Here is a 19296-nt window from a genome sequence, read left to right on the forward strand (position 1 = left end):
GGAGTCTAGAAAATGAAAGCAAAAATCTAACTGTCTGAATTAAAGACCTGATTCATGGACAGATGTTGTAGCACAGGAGCGATGTCTTTATACAAAGCAAAGGAGACATGCCTCCATTTTGAGAAAAAGAGCCCAGCGCCACCGCCACCCTCTCCCTGCCCTCCAAGCGGCTGCAGATGGTCACTTATTTGATGTCTGCATCCACACCATGGGCCTTATTCTAGTTCACTCTTTCTGACAAAATCATTCTTAGATGAACAAAACCGTGTGCACTGCAGGGGGGCAGATGTAAAATGTGCAGAGAGAGTTAGATTTGGGTGAGTTATTTTGTTTCTGTGCAGGGTAAATACTGGCTGCTTTATTTTTACACTGCAATATTGAGCTTACTTTGAAGTAAAACCCCACCCAAATCTAATTCTCTCTGCACAAGTTACATCTGCCCCACCTGCAGTGCACATGATTTTGTCCATCTAAGAAGGATTTTGGGTACTTATGTAGTATCTGGGCGCCCGTTTTTTTGATTGTATGCCTTAAGTTAAGGCATACAATCAGATGCGATGTGATGCGATATCGCATTGCATCGCATACGACCATATCGCATGCGATGCGATGACCCGATTTTTCCATAGGAATCAATGTTAAAATGGACTGAGTCCATTTTAACATGGAATTCAATGGGAAAAAGGGGTCCTTTTCATACCCCTACTATCCAAGTGGGCATGGAGTAGGATATAAACCTGTGGCGAGCGTAGCGAGCCACTGAGCCCGAATCGTGGCGAGCGAACGGTATTCTGTGTCCGCTCGCCACGCTTCGGGCTCGGTGGCTCGCTACGCTCGCCACAGGTTTATATCCAACTCCATGCCCACTTGGATAGTAGGGGTATGAAAAGGACCCCTTTTTCCATTGAATTCCATGTTAAAATGGACCATTTTAACATTGAATCCTATGGAAAAATTGGGTCCATCGCATCCGATGGTCGCATGCGATGCGATGTGCCCGATCCGACCCGATTTCTAAATCGGGCGCCCAGATACTACATAAGTACCGGATTTTGTCAGAAAGAGTGAACTAGAATAAGGCCCCGTGAGGATCCAATGTGGGAATCGTTTTAGGAAGTTGTGCATTATGGAGAATTACTGAATATATAATTAAATAGCCTCACACCCGAGGGACTTAATTAAACTATAAATATCGGTCTCTAATTTTATTTGTGATGGGTTTCAAAATCTATTCCATGGAATGTGCATCATTTTAAATCTCTTTTATGAATATTATATTATTACATTTTATTAATAAGGTGCCACAAGTGATACGTCACGCCGTACATATAGCCCACATTACAACAATACAGGGTTCACAGAACTAAACATATCAGTGACTGAAAAACTAAAACAGAGCACAAATAACAATTAGCATCACAATTCTTAGTACACATTACAGCTGAGATGTGGGGAAGCAGAGGAGTTGTCCACATGTTACCAAGTGAGAAGAGATGCAGGTATGGAAAGCAGGGGAGTAAACAGTGGCGTAACTAATAATTATGCGCCCCCCTGCTAAAAATTTGCCATCGCCCCCCCAGTAGGGTTAACAACCCCTTCCATAGGGTTAACAAACCCCCCAGTAGTGTTAACAACCCCCCCCATTGGGTTAATCCCACCCCGTGCGGCTGGTTCCTCCTGCTGCATCTGTCTTGCGGGTCCTGGCTCTCCTGGCTCCTGCTGCTTATAAAAAAGTGACATTCGGAAAATGACTTCCCCCATACTGCAGACTGCTTTTAAGGTTGCTAGAGGAGGCCGCCAAAAACTGTCTTTCTTATGGGGGCAGCCATTTTCCGAAAGTCACTTTTTTTATAAGCGGCGGGAACCGGGAGAGCCGGGACCCGCAAGACAGAATCGCCGTCAGCAAGGGCAGAAGGCAGCGGCTAACTATAGCCCTGCAGCCCACCCGGTGCCCACACCTTCTCAGCACCTCCCCATCACCATGGGGGCTGCGTGGCTATAGTTACGCCACTGGGAGTAAAGGCCCATACCATTAGACAATATTGGTCACAATATCATTCAGAAAGGGATTTCTGAATGATATTGTCAACAATATAGTCCAGGGTGTATGCTGTACACCTGCCCCCTCGACCCCTAACAACCCATTATTGAGCTCCAAGCCGCAACACACCCTGCTAGGGGGCAGAGAGCATGCAGAGTGAATAGGTATAACATATAGGGTCTGGACTCGACTTATGCAGCAGTACCAATGGACTTTAACATCAGTGCCATTGGACTGGACTTATGCCACAGTATCACTGGACAGGACTCATGCAGCAGTACCAATGGCCCTTACCAGCAGTACCACTGGACTGGACTTTTGCAGCAGTATCACTGGACTGGACTTATGCAGTAGTATCACTGGACTTTAGTGGCAGTATAACTGGACTTATGCATCTATCAATTACTTTAACATCAGTGCCACTGGACTTATGTAGCAGTATCACTGGACTGGATTTATGCAGCAGTATCACTGGACTTTATTGGCAGTATTACTGTACTTATGCAACAGTACCAAATTACTTTAACATCACTGCCACTGGATCTACAGGTGAGCAGCAGGTGTTACAACTAAGAATCCAGCACAACTGGTACCAGCAGAGGCACTGAGAGGGAGGGGGCTACCCTTTACCCAGACCTGGGTCTGTTGGAGGGGCAGAGATTCAGGCAGGGAGATAGAGAAAGAGATCTAACCCAGCACGGCACATGCTGCTCAGTGCTGTGTGCTGATCTGGGGAGAAAGGCAGCTGCAGCCTATCCTTTCTCTTCCTCACCTGTCATATTAGACGCTGGCGCCCCCTGAATGGCATGTCCGCACATTTTTGTTAAAAAAGAAGTCTGGTCATGCCTGCTCCATTGGACATGACCCCCTCCAACCCCCTGATGGCCACACCCTTTCATTTTACCAGGACGCAGCAGAACTGTTGGTGCCCTGTTGGATCCAGTCAGATGGGTGCTGTCATTTTCTAACCTGCACTAGGCCACAAAAATGACAGCTACATTAGAATCTGGCTAGTTGTTGTAAATCACAATTTAAGTGAGCAATAATATATTGTTGGTACAAACGAACATGGCTAAATGACAGACCAAAATTGATGACAAATCAGATGTCAAATCACAATACTTTGATGAACAATCATTTAACACATTTTTTAATTAAGCAAATGAGGTAGGAAGAGGGTAGGTGAAGAAACACATTTTGAATAATTATGGTGATCCCTTGAATGGTACTGAACATAGTATAGTGGTCAAAGCATTTATTCAAACCAAGCTCACCAACCAAAATCTCAAATTGTGGGACCACCATAACTTCTCACCTCTATGTCATCACTCACCATTTGGCATAGCTGGGCCACTGGAAATAAATATGGAAGCAGCACTGGATTGTTGTTGGGTAGGTAAAATGCTATTGTTCTGTACAATAAATGAACATTGCAACACCCCATTTACATAGGATGTTACTAAAGAGATCACAGTGCTCTACAAAAAAAAAAAAAAATAACAAAGACTGTAAGTTTGTTGGAGGGCAGTTCCACAGATAATATTAATATATACTTAATACATATAGGAGGATTTCTAGGTCTGGACTGCTACAATAATTCAGATCTAGAATGTCTTCATTGCCAACACAGGCTGCACAACTCTCTGCAAATCACCATGAAGGGGAAAGTGGAACTGAGTATATAACACAAGAATGGATAGATGAGCATGGGACACACAAAGGAAAGTAGCGAAAGACATGGGAATACTATTAACCCCTTCCTGACAGAGCTAGTTTTTGCGTTCCTGACAGAGCCATTTTTTTCAAATCTGACATGTCTCACTTAAGTGGGGATAACTTTTTTTTGCTTTTACTTATCCCAGTGATTTTGAGATTGTTTTTTCGTGACACATTGTACTTCAAATTAGTGGTAAATTTGGGTCGATACAGTCTGTGTTTTTTTGTGAAAAATACCAAAATGTCGTGAAAAAATGGAAAATTTAGCGATTTGCAAAATGTTAAATTTTCTGCTTGTGAGACAAATAATCATACCACTCAAAATAGTTAATAACTAACATAGACCATATGTCTACTTTATGTTGCCATCATTATTTCAACTTCCTTTTCATTTTTTTGGACACTAGGAGGCGTAAAATATGAATAGCAAATTCTCAAATTTTCAAGAAAATTTCAAACACTGATTTTTTTAGGGACCAGTTCAGTTCTGATGTGACTTTGAGGGACTTGTATGTGAGACACCCCCATAAATGATGCCATTTCAAAAACTGCACCCCTCACAGTATTCAAAACAGCATTTTGGAAGTTTGTTAACCCTTTAGGTGTTTCACAGGAATTAAAACAGTGTAGGTGAAATTTCAAAATTTCTTTTTTTTTGCAGAGTTTCAATTTTAATACATTTTTCTAACGAATACAGTAGATTTTACTAGAGAAATGTGACTAAAAATTGATTCCCCCAATTCTTTTGTTTTCAAAAATATCCTATATGTGGCCCTAGTGTGCACGTTGACCAAACCACAGGCTTCATAATAGAAGGAGCACCTACTTGATTTTGGAGCCTCCTTTTTATGAGATTTTTTTTTAGGCACCATGTAGGTTTCTAGGCACCATAAGATGCTAAAAGTTAGGAACCCCCCCACAAGTGACCCCATTTTGCAAACTACACCCTTCAGGGAATTCATCTAGGGGTATAGTGTACATTTCAAACCCCCAGGGGTTTCACCAATTGTGGTACAACTGGGCAGTGAAAATAAAAAAAATTAATTTTTCATTTTCACAGCTCAGTTGTATCAAAATTGGTGAAACCCCGGGGGGTTTGAAATGTACACTATACCCCTTGATGAATTCCCTGAAGGGTGTAGTTTGCAAAATGGGGTCACTTGTGGGGGGGTTCCACTGTATGGGTGTTTCGGGGGTCATTCAACTAGAATCTGTGCTGCAAAATCCAAAAATCACTCCTTCCCTTCTGAGTCCTGCCATGCACCCAACTGGTATTTTTTGGTCACACATGAGGCATTGCCGTACTCGGGAGAAATTGGGGCACAGATTTTGGGGTGCTTTGTCTCCTTCATTCCTTGTGAAAATGAAAAATTTTGAGCCAGATCTGCATTTTTGTGTAAAAAAATGTAATTTTTTACACAAAAATGCAGTTCTGGCTCAAAATTTTTTATTTTCACAAGGAATGAAGGAGACAAAGCACCCCAAAATCTGTGCCCCAATTTCTCCCGAGTACGGCAATGCCTCACGTGTGACCAAAAAATACCAGTTGGGTGCATGGCAGGACTCAGAAGGGAAGGAGTGATTTTTGGTGGCGGAATGAATGGTGGGTGCTATGTCGCATTAGCAAGACCCCCGAAGCACCAATACAGTGGAACCCCCCCACAAGTGACCCCATTTTAGTCACCAGCTTTGGGAGGGTGGCTGGCGCTGCGGCTGGCGGGGGGGTGGGAGGGGTGCTGGCGCTGCGGCAGCCGGGTGGGTGGGAGGGAGGGGGGCTGCCGGGTGGGAGGGGGGGGGGGGGCTGGCGATCGGTGGGGTATATACACACACACACACACACACACACACATATATATATATATATATATATATATATATATATGTGTGTATATATGTATATATATATATATATATTTATATATATACATATATATACACACACACATATATATATATATATATATATATATGTGTGTGTGTATGTATATATATATATATATATATATATATATATATATATATATACATATATTTTCAGTGCATATATTTTATTGTACACCTTTTTCAGCAGCTTGATGCTGCTGCTGCTGCTGCGGGGGGGAGGGGGGAGGAGGGCAGCGCTGCGTGCGCTCCAGACGCTCCGGGGGAGCCGTTGGAGCCGCTGCTGCTGCCGGGTGAGTGCCCGGCGGGTGCGAGGGGTGGGCTGCACATCGGTGGTGATCGGTGCTGTACCTGACAGCACTGATCACCACCGATCCCTGTGTTACCGAGCGGCTTAGCCGCCGGTAACACAGGAAACGCTGTGAATGGCTGTTCAGATTTGAACAGCCAATCACAGCGATCGCCGACCGGGGGGGGCACCCCTGCCCCCCCTGGGCGGCGAGGGGGGATGTCTGCTGTCAGGGACAGCAGACATCACCTAACTGTCACTGCGTCTCTAGACGCAGTGACAGTTAGAAGTCATGACGTACATGTACGTCAAATGTCGGGAAGTACTTCCCGACCATGACGTACATGTACGTCAAATGTCGGGAAGGGGTTAAGGGTTATGCCAACAGCTTGGAAGAATGACAAGGTGTAGGGATTTTGCTCTACTTTTTTAGATGTTTTCTCTAGCATGACTGAAAGCTGTGCTGCAGCATAGTGTGCCATGTAATGTTTCTATAGTCACTCACATAGAAACATTAAATATTACAAATACGGTTCCCTTATACTATTAGAATAATGCTGCCCATACATGGAGCTGTAAACTTTGCGGTTTAAACTAGATTGCATTGCATCTAGTTCAAAACGTATGCAAAAGGACCATGGGCGGGATGTTCTAACATCCGCACCCCAGCTCTGCCCCCCTTCGTCGCCCATCGCATACATAATTATCGCATATGTTCTAACATATGCGAGAATTATGGCAATGGACAGCTCTTGCATTAAGAGCTGGCCTTTGCGGTGAGTCAGCGGGTCCCATCGGGTCCCGGCGGCTCCCCCCTCCCTCCCTTACCCGGCACTGCTGCTGCGCCGGGCTCTCCTCCTCCCTGCACCTGGAAGAGGATCATAGTACAGGGAGGAGGATGTCACAGGTCAGGTCAGCACAGCTCTGTGCTGAGTGAACACAGGTGAGGGGGGATCGGTGCGGGACGGCGGTGGGTTGGGGTAGAAGCCCATAGGCTTCTTTGGGGCATTGCCAGATTTTTCTGGTGATGCCCCCCCGTCGCAGTAACCCGGCGGGGGATGATTTGAGCATCCCAAAATGCGGTAAAAACCCTGATAACGGGGTTTTCACTTTTAGTTTAGAGAATCTCCCCCCCATGTGTTTTGGACTAGATGCGATGGAATCTAGTTAAAAATGTACGGGCAGCACATACTTTATGTGCTGTGCGATGGCATGTGCACGGGAGCGTGCATCGCATTGCACATGTCCATTGTACCATGTCCCTCGCACAGTAGTAACCTGGCTTTTCTGTTTGAAGGTCCTATTTTATGGTCCATATAATGTAGCCCTAAATAAGCATACCAATAGCTACATACCTATATAAAGGTATAAACTTTATTAGAAAATTTGACCCATTACTAGATGTAGTTATTACTAGATGTAGAGATTTTACGCTCATACTTTACACTGTAATTTAACCCTTTGAGTGCCAAGTGAATTTTCAAAAAGAGGTGTGAAAATTGGCAAGCAAACATTTTGTATTTAACATAATAACATGTAGGGTGACATTCTATGATTTGCGGTTTTTTTTTTTTGTGTGATTTTTTTCGCAAAAACGGCCGAAATCGCATGTTTTTCCATTTCCGCATATTTAATGAGCTGCGAAAATGTGAAAAAAGTGCGATTTTGGCCAACAAGTTGGACACACTGGAAATGCAATGGCTGCTTTTCGCAGCACATCGCATCCAGATGTTTTCACATTTAAAAGTATACAAATCGCATATTTAATGGTATGCGATTTGTATAAACTGTCTATAATTCGCCCCAAAATCAGACCAGGTTCTGATGGGCGAATTAGCCAGAACCCTGCACAGATCATTGCGATCTGTGCAGGGTTCTGGTGTAAAAAAAAGTTTAAACAGTTAAAATAAAAAAAAAACAGCGCGGGGTCCCCCGCCAGAGCATAACCAGCGCCGGGCTCATTGAGCCGGTGCTGGTGACATAAAATCAGGGTCCCCGACAAATAGGGGTCCGGCGCTGGTTCCCGAAATACGGGGGGACAAAATGACTAGGGGTCCCCCGTATTTTAAGAACCAGCACCAGATCCAACCAGCCAGCAGGGTAATGCCACAGCCGGGGGACACTTATTATATAAGGTCCCGCGGCCAAAGCATTATCCCCCTGGCTGGTCAGCATGGGCAGGGGTCCTGGGGAAGTGGGGACCCCCCAATGAAGGGGTCCCCCCCTCCAGGACTTACCAGCCCATGCTGAAAGTCCGGGGCTGTCCCCGATGCCCCTGGGCGGTGGGCATCGGGCTGATGCAAAGTGTAAAAAAAAGATTAAAAACTATTGTTTTCTACTGTAGAACTATGAGTCCCAGCAAGCCTACCCCGCATGCTGGGACTTGGAGAACCACAAGTCCCAGCATGCGGGGCATTAAAGGGCCCGCTGGCACTTGTAGTTCTACAGTACAAAAAATAGTTAAATAAAACACACTGACACCCTGAAAAATAAAAGTTTAATACATACATAACACACACACTGATACTTACCTACCTTGAGCCCGTAGGTCGGTCCCTGGATCCTGGGTCCGGGGCTCCTGGACAGAAGAGTCCGGATCCGGGGCCTTGGTCCTGGTTCCGGGGCTGGTTTCTTTCTCGGCTCCTGATTGGCCGCTAGGCGGCCAATAGAATCATTTGGAGGAAAGGCGCGGAAGATGAAACATCTAAGCGCCTCTCCAGTCCGTGAGCGGGTACCAGCCGGGAGCAGCGCGTCTGCCGGAGAGGATGCCGAGGTCGTCGCCGGGGACCAGGTGAGTAGGATTTCCTTCCTTAGGAACCCCTTTTGGACTACTTCGTCTCCTGGACCCTGGAGACATCAGCCCTGGAGCCCAGGACCCCGGACCAGCCCCGGAACCAGGACCAAGGCCCGGTCCAGGAGTATCCCCTGGCTGTGGCATTACCCTGCTGGCTGGTTGTGTCTGGTGCTGGTTCTTAAAATACGGGGGACCCCTAGTCATTTTGTCCCCCCGTATTTTGGGAACCAGCGCCGGACCTTGAGCCTGGTGCTGGTTTCATTAAATCAAGGGGACCCCTATTTGTCGGGGACCCTGATTTTATGTCACCAGCACCGGCTCAATGAGCCCAGGGCTGGTTATGCTCTGGCGGGGGACCCCACGCTGGTTTTTATTTTTTTTTATTGCGATTTCCTGCAAACGTGCGATTTTCAGACCTGAAAATCGCACATTTTCAGGACTAAAGAATACGCACCAAATCGCACCTATTCGCACTATTTGGCCCGTTTTTCGCATCTCATTAAATATGCGAAAAATGGGCCAATCTTGCGATTTTCAAAAGTGCGATTTGGTGCGATAAAAAACATGCAGATTTTAGCATAGCATAGAATGTCACCCGTAATGTTTACCTTATATAGGAAATATATGGTAATTATTATTTTTTTACACATTTTTTTTTTTATTTGAACTATAACAAATGTGAGTGAAGTTTACAGTTTTAGTGGATATTTTGCACATCTCTCTAAAATACCTTTACTGTTAGTACTACCGAAGACCATTTTTTTGACGTGTTAATCTCAGTTTGTAACGGTTATTTTTTTACCAGCATGTATTGAAAGCCCTCTGATAGAAACAATTTGCTTCACTATACTAGCTGCCACCCTAAAGCCTCCATCTGCAATCTGCTTTATTCCAAATTGCTAAGGGTCAGACGGATTGATTCTGATCTGGACCAAGCAACCATCTAAACAGAGGGTTTGGGCATTAGAGTTATTAACACCCAAATCTGTAAAGTAAAATCTGGCTCCTCAATAATTCCATGGATTACTACATTCAATATGGCAATATCCAAGGATATTATCAGGGGTTACTCCTCAACAGACAGCGCTAAGAAATCTACCATACATCCCTTAGGGATCATGGGCGTCTCCTCTTCTCCGTAAATGACATGCAAATCGTAAGGGATCCCCAGGTACCAAGGAAGTTTTTTTCATTCACCAATATACTGGGTCCAGTGTTTTCCTCCCACGAATGATACAAATACCCAAAATGAAGAGGAAACGCGTTTCGGACACCTATGTGTCCTTTTTCAAGGAGAATGGCTGTGTTCCTCCTGTGTGCCCTCATATAGCAAAGTCAATCTGTATCCGGATACAGATTGACTGTGCTATATGGAGGTGCTGTGTTGGGACTGAACAAGTGTGTGTTAGTGGAACTCTCATCGGGATGTGTGTGGAACCTGCCCGGGCTGTGTCACCTTCTTGGTCCACTGTCATGCTTTGATGAGAGCCATTACCTGGTTCTCCAACTTTAATGGTAAAATCCACTCCACTACTTGATTCGGGGGACGTATCTGTCTACTTTTAATTTGTTGTACAAAATAAAAAGGTGGTATCACACTATATATCTCTCCTCTTCATTTTGGGTATTTGTATCATTCGTGGGAGGAAAACACTGGACCCAGTATATTGGTGAAAGAAAAAAACTTCCTTGGTACCTGGGGATCCCTTACGATTTGCATGTCATTTACGGAGAAGAGGAGACGCCCATGATCCCTAAGGGATGTATGGTAGATTTCTTAGCGCTGTCTGTTGAGGAGTAACCCCTGATGATATCCTTGGATATTGACTCTTGAACATTGTACATTTACCGACTAGGGAAAGTCGGCATATAGGGGCCACACCTCTGGCTAGCCGCTGTCAATTTTTTGAAATTTGCGCAATTCTTTGTCTGTTGTTGAGAAATTCCTTTCTATTATTCAATATGGCAAGTCCTAGTATTAATAAAGTGTCCAAAAAAACTGTGGACCATTGTCCAATGAGATCTTAAGTTGCAGTTTAAAAACACATGTTTAAAGCCTTGCTTTAAACGTGTTCACAATTTGTGTGACATACTTGTTAAAAGTAACATCCAACCAAAGTCTAACACCCAAGTGAAACATCTAGGTTGTGTAAGGTGTACTTGTGTCACCAGTAAATTCCAGATCCCTGGGTCAGTGTTTTATCATCCTCAGAGTGGTCACCCATTGGAGATAAGACATACACTGTCATGTGATTTACCAAATTATTTGCCCCTGCACGCAGTTTTCCTACAGCCTTACCTCCTTGAAATACAGAATGACTGATTTTGTACCTGAGAATATCAGGGGAGGTAATCGGGGTCTCCGCCTGCTCCAATGTGAAGCAAGGTGGATTATGAGACTCAATGCAGTATTCCCAAAAGGTTTACATGAAGCTGTTGGGTTAAACTGTTTAATTTAGGAGCTATGGGGTATATTACTACTACTATTTTAGCTAATAGCTCTCGTATATTTATTTCTGTACTTTAAGGTATCCATGACAATGTGGGTGAAATTTACTAAGATGTGAAATACCACTTGTTTACTTGTCCTGACGACGGGGGTCCGGCCCCCGAAACGTTGACCGGATAGACCAATGATGAAATAAAAGCTTAGTCTTGTTTCACCTGCTGTTGGAGTCCCTGAGTGCCCATTATTCCTGTTCTAACTACTAGCTCTCCTATATTTATTTCAGTACTTTAAGGTATCCATGACAATGTGGGTAAAATTTACTAAGATGTGAAATACACTTCACAGGTCATGTTGCTATGGGCAACCAATCAGAATCTACTTCTTATTTATTGACCATCCTACAGAAGATAGTAGACAGGATGTGATTGGTTGCCCATATCACCCTGTGTCTTTAAGATTGAGCAAAGGCCCTGGCAAAGGGGAAGAGTGAAGGTGACCACGTGGACAATTTGAGGGGAAATTATATAAACAGATAGGGGCATAATACACACATTTTATTCCTCAAAGGGGGGCAATAATATAGTTTAAATTGTATGTCGAATAATTATGTATTAGTTATAGTACAGGGTCACAATTGATGTATAGTACTATGGGCCACATCTAACATTAGAGCACTTTGATATTCAATTACAATACCCTTAAAACAAAATAAATCAATAATAAATAATGCATTACCCAGGATTCAAACCCATAACCTGTTGTATTCCAGATGAACACCCAATTTATTGGGCTATTAGCTGTTGAATAAAAACTGAGATTTTTAACCATGGGACTCATTCAGCATGGTTCTGTAATGTGAGTAATCGCAGTGGACTGCGAGGAGAAAGTCACCACCCAGACAAAAAGTAAACCTGCCCCATGTAAATTTGTAAATTAATATTAAATACATCACTAACCTCCATCGATTCACAAATCCATACACAATTGGAGAACTATCTGAAAGTTTTTGCAGTTTTTAAGTAGCTCTGATTTGCGACTGTGACACAGTGGAAGTAGTCAGTGCTGACGTCACAGACCCTCCTCAAAATCGCCTGGGAACACATGCGTTTTTTCAGTCCTACCCAGAAAACAGCAAGTTTTCATCCCCAAACACCAGCTTTCTGTCAGTCAATCAATAATTGCTTGATTTGTGACTACTCTAATTTGCGATTGAGTTTGAATTAGGCCCTATATGAAGCTACCTGTACTTTGAAAAACGTCCCCTTTACATTTGAGCCGCTCTATCTAGTGTGCAGCCACATATCCAATCCAGTGCAGCCACACACTACCTGGGTATGGGTCATAGGGTTGACAGCAGTAAGGTCGACATGCATTAAGTCAACCACTGAAGGTCGACATGGGTCACGGTCGACACCTGGGAAAGTTGACATGAGCTTAGGTCGACATGTTGTTAGGTCGACCCAAGCATTAGGTCGACATTAGGGATGCCAATCCCGGGTCCAGGATAGTCAGGATCCCGGGATTTAGGGCATTTTTGTCCGGGATATTAATGCATGCGTATTTCAATCCCTTACTGTCGGGCAGCACTGAGCTCGAGCAGCACTTGGCTCAGGCACTGCCCAGAAGACATGCAGTGCGGCTGTGCAGCGTGATGTTGGAGGTCACGCTGCGGCCGCCCCCATCACCACGTCTGTCGGTCCTCGACTGCACGGTCTCTAGCCACAGGTCCCCTTTTCCTTCCACCTGTCTACCACTCACCCACTCTGTCCACCGCATACGCCCACCCAGCACCTGGTAAGCCGCAAAAGGATTGCTTAAAAGGCCAATCCTGGGATTCCTGGAATCCCGGGATTTACAGTTTTTGAATCCCAAATCCTGGGATTGAAAAAATATGGCCCGGGATTGGCCTTCCTAGTTGACATGGGGTAGGTCAACAGTCAAAAGGTCGACTTGGGGTTTTTCACATTTTGTATCCTGAGTCGACATGGACATTAAAAAAGGGCACCAAGTCCCCTAGCGGCTTCGGGCACGATTGGATATTTTTACCCACCTCTTCCAGTTGCTGTTACACTATGGACTAACTAATACTGGAGATAAAAACTATAAGAGAATGAATGGTACAACTATTTCAAATAGATTAGAAATGGCTAAATACGATATATTAAACAGATCATTTGGCTAACCCCTAATTCTGGAAGCTATGCGAATGAGAAGAAATTCTGAATGGTATTTAACATACTGTTTTGCACAGAAGTAGCGCTGACAGACTCTATTACTCACAGTGTTGGCTACAATAGATGGGACTTCTCCAGTGGTATATGCTCGTTGTACCATAATATTTCCTGAAGTATTGGTACAAATATAAACATCATAATATCTCTGGAAGATACAATAGGATTAGATATTATACGTTCACATAATTGTATAGCACAAATGTGTTAGTTATACGAACATGACAAATGGTAATATATGTTATGTAGTCATCAATGTTGACAGTCAAAATGTTGAACACCAGAATGTTGACATGATTCAAATACTTATAGTGTCAACGTATGAAGTGATGATAACAGAAATGTTATGGTGAGTGATTGTGCTTAAGGTGGCCATAAACTGCTGCGATGTCTCACAGCAGTGTGCGACCAGACGATACCACACAAGTCGCTCGGGACCTTCCCCGGCTGTAGGGATGCATGCGCTCCATCACAATTTGTTGTGATGGATCACATGCGACCCTGCTTTCCGCCCGGCCTGCCGCAGGGAGGGAAGTCCAAAGTTGGGTGGTCGGACGGCCGACTCAGGTCCGATGCGCATGGGATTGCGCATCGGACCGGAGGGGACATCAAACTGAACCGATTTGGGACGATTTGATGGCCTGATTTGTTGGAATCAGATGAAATCAGTCGAAATTGGCCCAAGTTGGTATTTCATGACCTGGGGGAATAAAAAAATATTGCCGGAAGCATGGAGCCCTAATGACTGTTGACTTGCCGCTTTCTTTCTTTATCTATTTATTTATATAAGTTAAGCTCTGCCCCCCTGCCGCACAAACGCAGTGATTCACGGGGCTGAAATAGGGGGTGGGGATTAAGTTACGCCCTGCCCCCTCTCTGTGGACATGCAAATTTTGGTATGTGAGGTCACAGGGAAGGCAGTTGCGGGGGCTCTGGGAAGCAAGCGAGATACGTAACCAATTTTTAAGAGCCTCCCGTCCATTTCAGAAGGGTAGACATATATATATATATATATATATATATATATATATATAGACCCCAAACCACACTAGTGACTCATCATCAAAGCAGCTCCTCATGGGAGGATATCCTGTTAGACAAGGTCCAGTGATAGAGACAGAGAAAGGTCCCTGAGGGCGCTAGTATCAGGTCAATTTCAATTACTGGTCAATACATAAGTCACAACATTTTAAAATGTATTCATAAAATTCAGCATAAGACAATTCAAATGTACAATGATACGTCAACATTTCTTTGCATAAACAACCATGTGTTTATCAATCAAGGAGATGAAACCCAATGAGTTTAGTCAAACATGACTTCATCAGGGGTTATAGTACAGAGCCATTCAATAGGTATACATAACATTGGAAATAGATCAGCAGGTGAAAAGAAAAAGAAACAGTAAAATCAGAAGTCCTCTGTGACTAATTTTCTAACAGAAGTCCGATCAACAAGGGTATGCAAACAGCAATGTTTCCAGCACAGGAAGGGTAGAGGGCTTCCCCTAAGCTCTGCCAGTAGCCACTGTCAAAGCAGAGCCAGCCCTAGGCAGGCTTCCATGGCCCTAGGCATTTGCCTACTTTTCCTATGCCTAGGGCTGGCTCTGTTCCTCTCATGACTCCACCTTCCCCCACTTCCACCAAGAGTATGTGTCCACCAAGGTTCTGTTCTTCATTAGCTCTTTTGACTTTTGAAATTTCTATGATGATAATACTCTAATCCACTTTTCCACCCCTAACCTCTCCCCCACTCTCCTCACTTGTATCTCCAACTGTCTCTCTGCTAGATTTTCTTGGATGTCCCAGCACTTTCTTAAACTCAACTGGGGAAATTTACTAAGATGTGCATTTTACTTCATATGTGAAGTTGCTACGGGCAACCAATCAGAATCTACTTCTTATTCATTTAGCACACTCTAGAAGATAGTAGGCGGGATCTGATTGGTTGCCCATAGCAACATCACATGTGAAGTAGAATTCACATCTTAGTAAATTTCCCAAAATCATGTCTAATGCAAAGCTAGTCATCTCCCCAAGCTCCCTAAGTACCTCCCCTCCCCCAACTTCATTATCTCTTAATGGCACTACTATCTCCTCTAGCTCACAAGTACGCTGTCTTGGAGTAATCCTTGACTTCTCCCTCTCCTTCAAACCACACATTCAGCACATCTCACAAACCTGCCCTTTTCAAATAAAAAAATAGGATCAGACCCTCTCACCCAGGATGCTACTAAGATCCATATCCACCCAGCCTGGACTACTGCAGTTTTCGGTACTTATGTAGTATCTGGGCTGCCGATTTTGTGATTGTATGCCTTACCTTAAGGCATACAATCAGATGCGATGCGATTCGATGCGATTTTGCATAGGATTCAATGTTAAGAAGGTCCTGTTCATTTCCCCACTATCCAAGTGGGCATAGAGTTGATTTTATATAGCGTGGCGAGCGCAGCGAGCCACCGAGCCCGAAGCGTGGCGAGCGGACGCAAATTTCTTAAAAAGTATTCTGTGTCTCCTCGCGGGGCTCGCTACGCTTGCCACGCTTCGGGTTCGGTGGCTCGCTACACTCGCCACAGGTTTATATCCAACTCCATGCCCACTTGGATAGTGGGGAAAGGAAAAGGACCCCTTTTTCCCATTGAATTCTATGTTAAAATGGACTCAGACCATTTTAACATTGAATCCTATGGAAAAATCTTGACCATCGCATCGCATACGATTTGGTCGCATGCGATGCGATGCGATCCGATCCGATTTCTAAATCGGACGCCCAGATACTACATAAGTACCCAGTTTTCTCCTATGTATTATCCCCAACAAATACCTTTCTTCACTCCAAATCTATCTTCAGTGTTGCAGCCAGACTTATCATTCTAACCAAACGTTCTTCATCCACCCTCCTCTCTTCGAAGCTATTCACTGGCACCCCTTCCCATACTCTCAAAGTATCTCACACTTATTTACCTATCCCACTACTCTCCCATGTACATATCTGACTTTATCTGCCTTTAACCCCCGCCATTTGTATTTTCTCTGCTAATGCACGCAGCCTCTCCTGCCAATTGGTTATTTCCTCCAACTCCTATCTCCAAGATATTTCACATGCTGATCTCTGGAATTCTCTACCTCTCCCCATTGGACTCTCCACCTCTCTTCATACTGTCTCTCTGCCAAACCCAGCCAACTTTCATCCTAGCCCACTGTTCACTGTCTATTGCATCTGTGACACCCCTCTCTGTCTGCCCCTTCCCTTTAGTATGTAAGTGCTCACGAGAAAGGCCCTCTTCTCTGAGGTGAACTTCCTTATCTTACTTAAGGAAGATAAGGAAGAGCTGCTGGGAGCCTTGGTGTAGAGCAGTTGCTGGGAATGGTACCTCTCCAGCAGCTGCTCCTGGTGAGAGCACCCCTGGCCGCAAGTTTTACACTTGAGGTTGCGGACCCCCCTTCTGTATGTCCAGGACCCCTGACAACAGTACTGGCATTCCCTCACTGAGGGCCACCGTGTGAATCAATGTAGGCATAGATTTGTTAGAATATTTTATACACATTTACAGTATAAATATTGCATTATTTAAAAAAAAAATGCATCTACACTAAAATTTTAATTTGCACAAGGGAAGTAGTTTCTTTACAAAATGAAACGAAATACCTCATGCTTACCATTTTTGTGTTATTCAAGAATCCAATGGCCACATAACCTGTTGTTGCGCCGCTCATTTCAAATACGTAACCATCGGTAGAGGTAACTGAAGACATGAACAGACAATTCCTGTCACTGGGACTGCAGTTCTCAGGACTGGTAAGGCAATACTTCTGAGAACCACATGTGGTATTGGACATCTGCAGCTGTAAGGAGAGTATTGTAATTATACTTGTATATACAGTACAGATCACATTTATACTGTAGGCATGCAGTTTAATATTGCACACAACCTGCAAAGCTAATTGGACCCTGCAATATTTAGACTTACTGCAACTATGATGTCACTCTGCACACCAGTCCAGAAGGAGGAGTAACTACTTAAAATGGTTGCTCTGAAAATAAAGAAAGTGGTTTACAGTGTATAGATTTCAGTATAATGACTTATTTATAAGATGCCACAATCTATATGCACAATGCGTATAATGATAAACAATAGTTGTGACAGACAAAGTTATGCTGTAGTGTAGCTTGTCCACTTAAGTGCAGCTCCACCTGATATTGTAATCGGGAAACCTTTACATTCACTCACTGTTTTTTTTTTTCTTCTTTTTTTCTGTTTTTTTTAAAATACTTTTTATTGAAAAGTTTTCAGTAACAACATTCACACTATAATATCATGAGTATAATAATGTCACTTACACAGTATAATTAAATGTATCATGTTACAGTACCAATCTGCATAAATGGACCTTAGATGATAAACAATAAGTCCTGTGTAGTTCCAACTAGTTATTTCGTCTCCTTATTGCTTTAACCTTATTCAAAATCCACTATAACCTAAAGAAGGAGAAGCCTATGGTCTAGAAGACGTTCACTATTCTATACAAGGAGGAAAGAAAAAAAAGAAGGGGGTGCCCATATAATGCCACTTGATCCCTCTCCCTAACAACATATTATTTAACAGGCTTAAGTGGGCTTCTTCATTCCTATTTACTATATGTAACTATGGCCCTTATTCTGATCGGTGCGGGCCGATCAGAATATGCGGCCACTACCGTGCAGGCGAATCCCCGCCTTCCATACGGATCGCCACCTGCCGTCCGTACGCGGATATGTGGCGATCCGCATGAAATTGGACGGGGATACGCCTCCTCCATGGTGGGAGCAGCCCCTGCATTCGATGGTCGCCGAACATCGAATGCAGGGCCGCACGCTCCACCAGCTCCCGCAACACAAGACCACACGGACACTTGTCCGTGTGAAATCTTGTATGGGGGCGGGCAGCTGACATCCGGCGAAGTCAGATGCCCGCCCCGTACCCACGCGTCACGGCCTCATTACCATGCATACGCCCCGCGTTTGCATGGGAACGCCCATGAAACGCAGGGCGTATGCATAGGGTAATGAGGATAAGTAGCCCCTCACGCCCCTCTACGCCCCCTGTGCGGCGTATAGAGAATCCTTGCGGCAAAATCGCCTGCACATGCGCAGAGTGACCTCTGCACATGCGCAGAAGATAAACATCGGCGGCCCGTACGCAAGCGGGAATATCCGCATCGATCAGAATAAGGGCCTATGTCACAGAGCAGGTCAATATAAGACATCCAAACAAACTACTAGACGAAAGACAAGACATACAGGATAGAGCATGGGGCAGGTGGGGAGGGGGTGAGTATTCCTTGGGAATTGAGGTCTGTATAGGCCCTTCAGCCTTCTATTTTCCTTCAATAAAATTAGGATATGATAACCATATCGTGTTTATATCAAAATATCAAGAACAACCTTCATATTTATATAGATGTTCACACCACTATGTATCTATACTAGGTGCTCTAGACTTAATTTAAGCAGAATACAACCCTTCTCGATAAGCAAAAGTAACCTAAGAATACAGACATATTAACTGTTAAATCTCAAGCCGTGTCAAAGATTGAAAGAACATGTAACTTCGTATTAGAGTCCAGAGAGTCAATATATATTGTCCATTTTCCTGAGAATTTGGCGAGTCCATTCACCAGGTCCAACTTTGCATACTTCCTTTCAAAGTACAGGATTTGAGTTAATTTTTGTTTTACCATTCCCAGTTGAGGCGCGGTTTTCACAGTCCAATGGATGAGGATGCATTTTCTTGCAATGGTTAAAATCAAGATTAGTAGAGAAAGGTTTTGCTTTTTAATACCATCTATTTGCCACTTACGAAAAGATAAACCCATAAGAGCTAGCGGGTCTACTGATAACCGTACATGAAAA

At 44.0% G+C, this 19296-nt stretch overlaps 1 protein-coding gene across 1 annotated transcript in view; it reads right to left on the reverse strand.

The window, feature by feature from the left end:
- Window positions 1–1355: 1355 nt before the first annotated feature.
- Window positions 1356–19296, reverse strand: part of LOC146027267 (ferric reductase 1-like) — a 58700-nt gene continuing 40759 nt past the window's right edge. The window contains exons 4-8 of the mRNA XM_083158207.1: window positions 17375–17438; window positions 17064–17249; window positions 13451–13549; window positions 3375–3519; window positions 1356–1387 (exon numbers count right to left, since the gene is read on the reverse strand). Of these exons, the coding sequence (XP_083014333.1) occupies window positions 1356–1387; window positions 3375–3519; window positions 13451–13549; window positions 17064–17249; window positions 17375–17438 (526 nt within the window). The remainder of the gene's footprint in view (window positions 1388–3374; window positions 3520–13450; window positions 13550–17063; window positions 17250–17374; window positions 17439–19296) is intronic.

The sequence above is a fragment of the Crinia signifera genome, chromosome 8, assembly GCF_055691185.1.
Source record: "Crinia signifera chromosome 8, ASM5569118v1, whole genome shotgun sequence".
In the NCBI taxonomy this organism is placed as follows: Eukaryota; Metazoa; Chordata; class Amphibia; order Anura; family Myobatrachidae; genus Crinia; species Crinia signifera.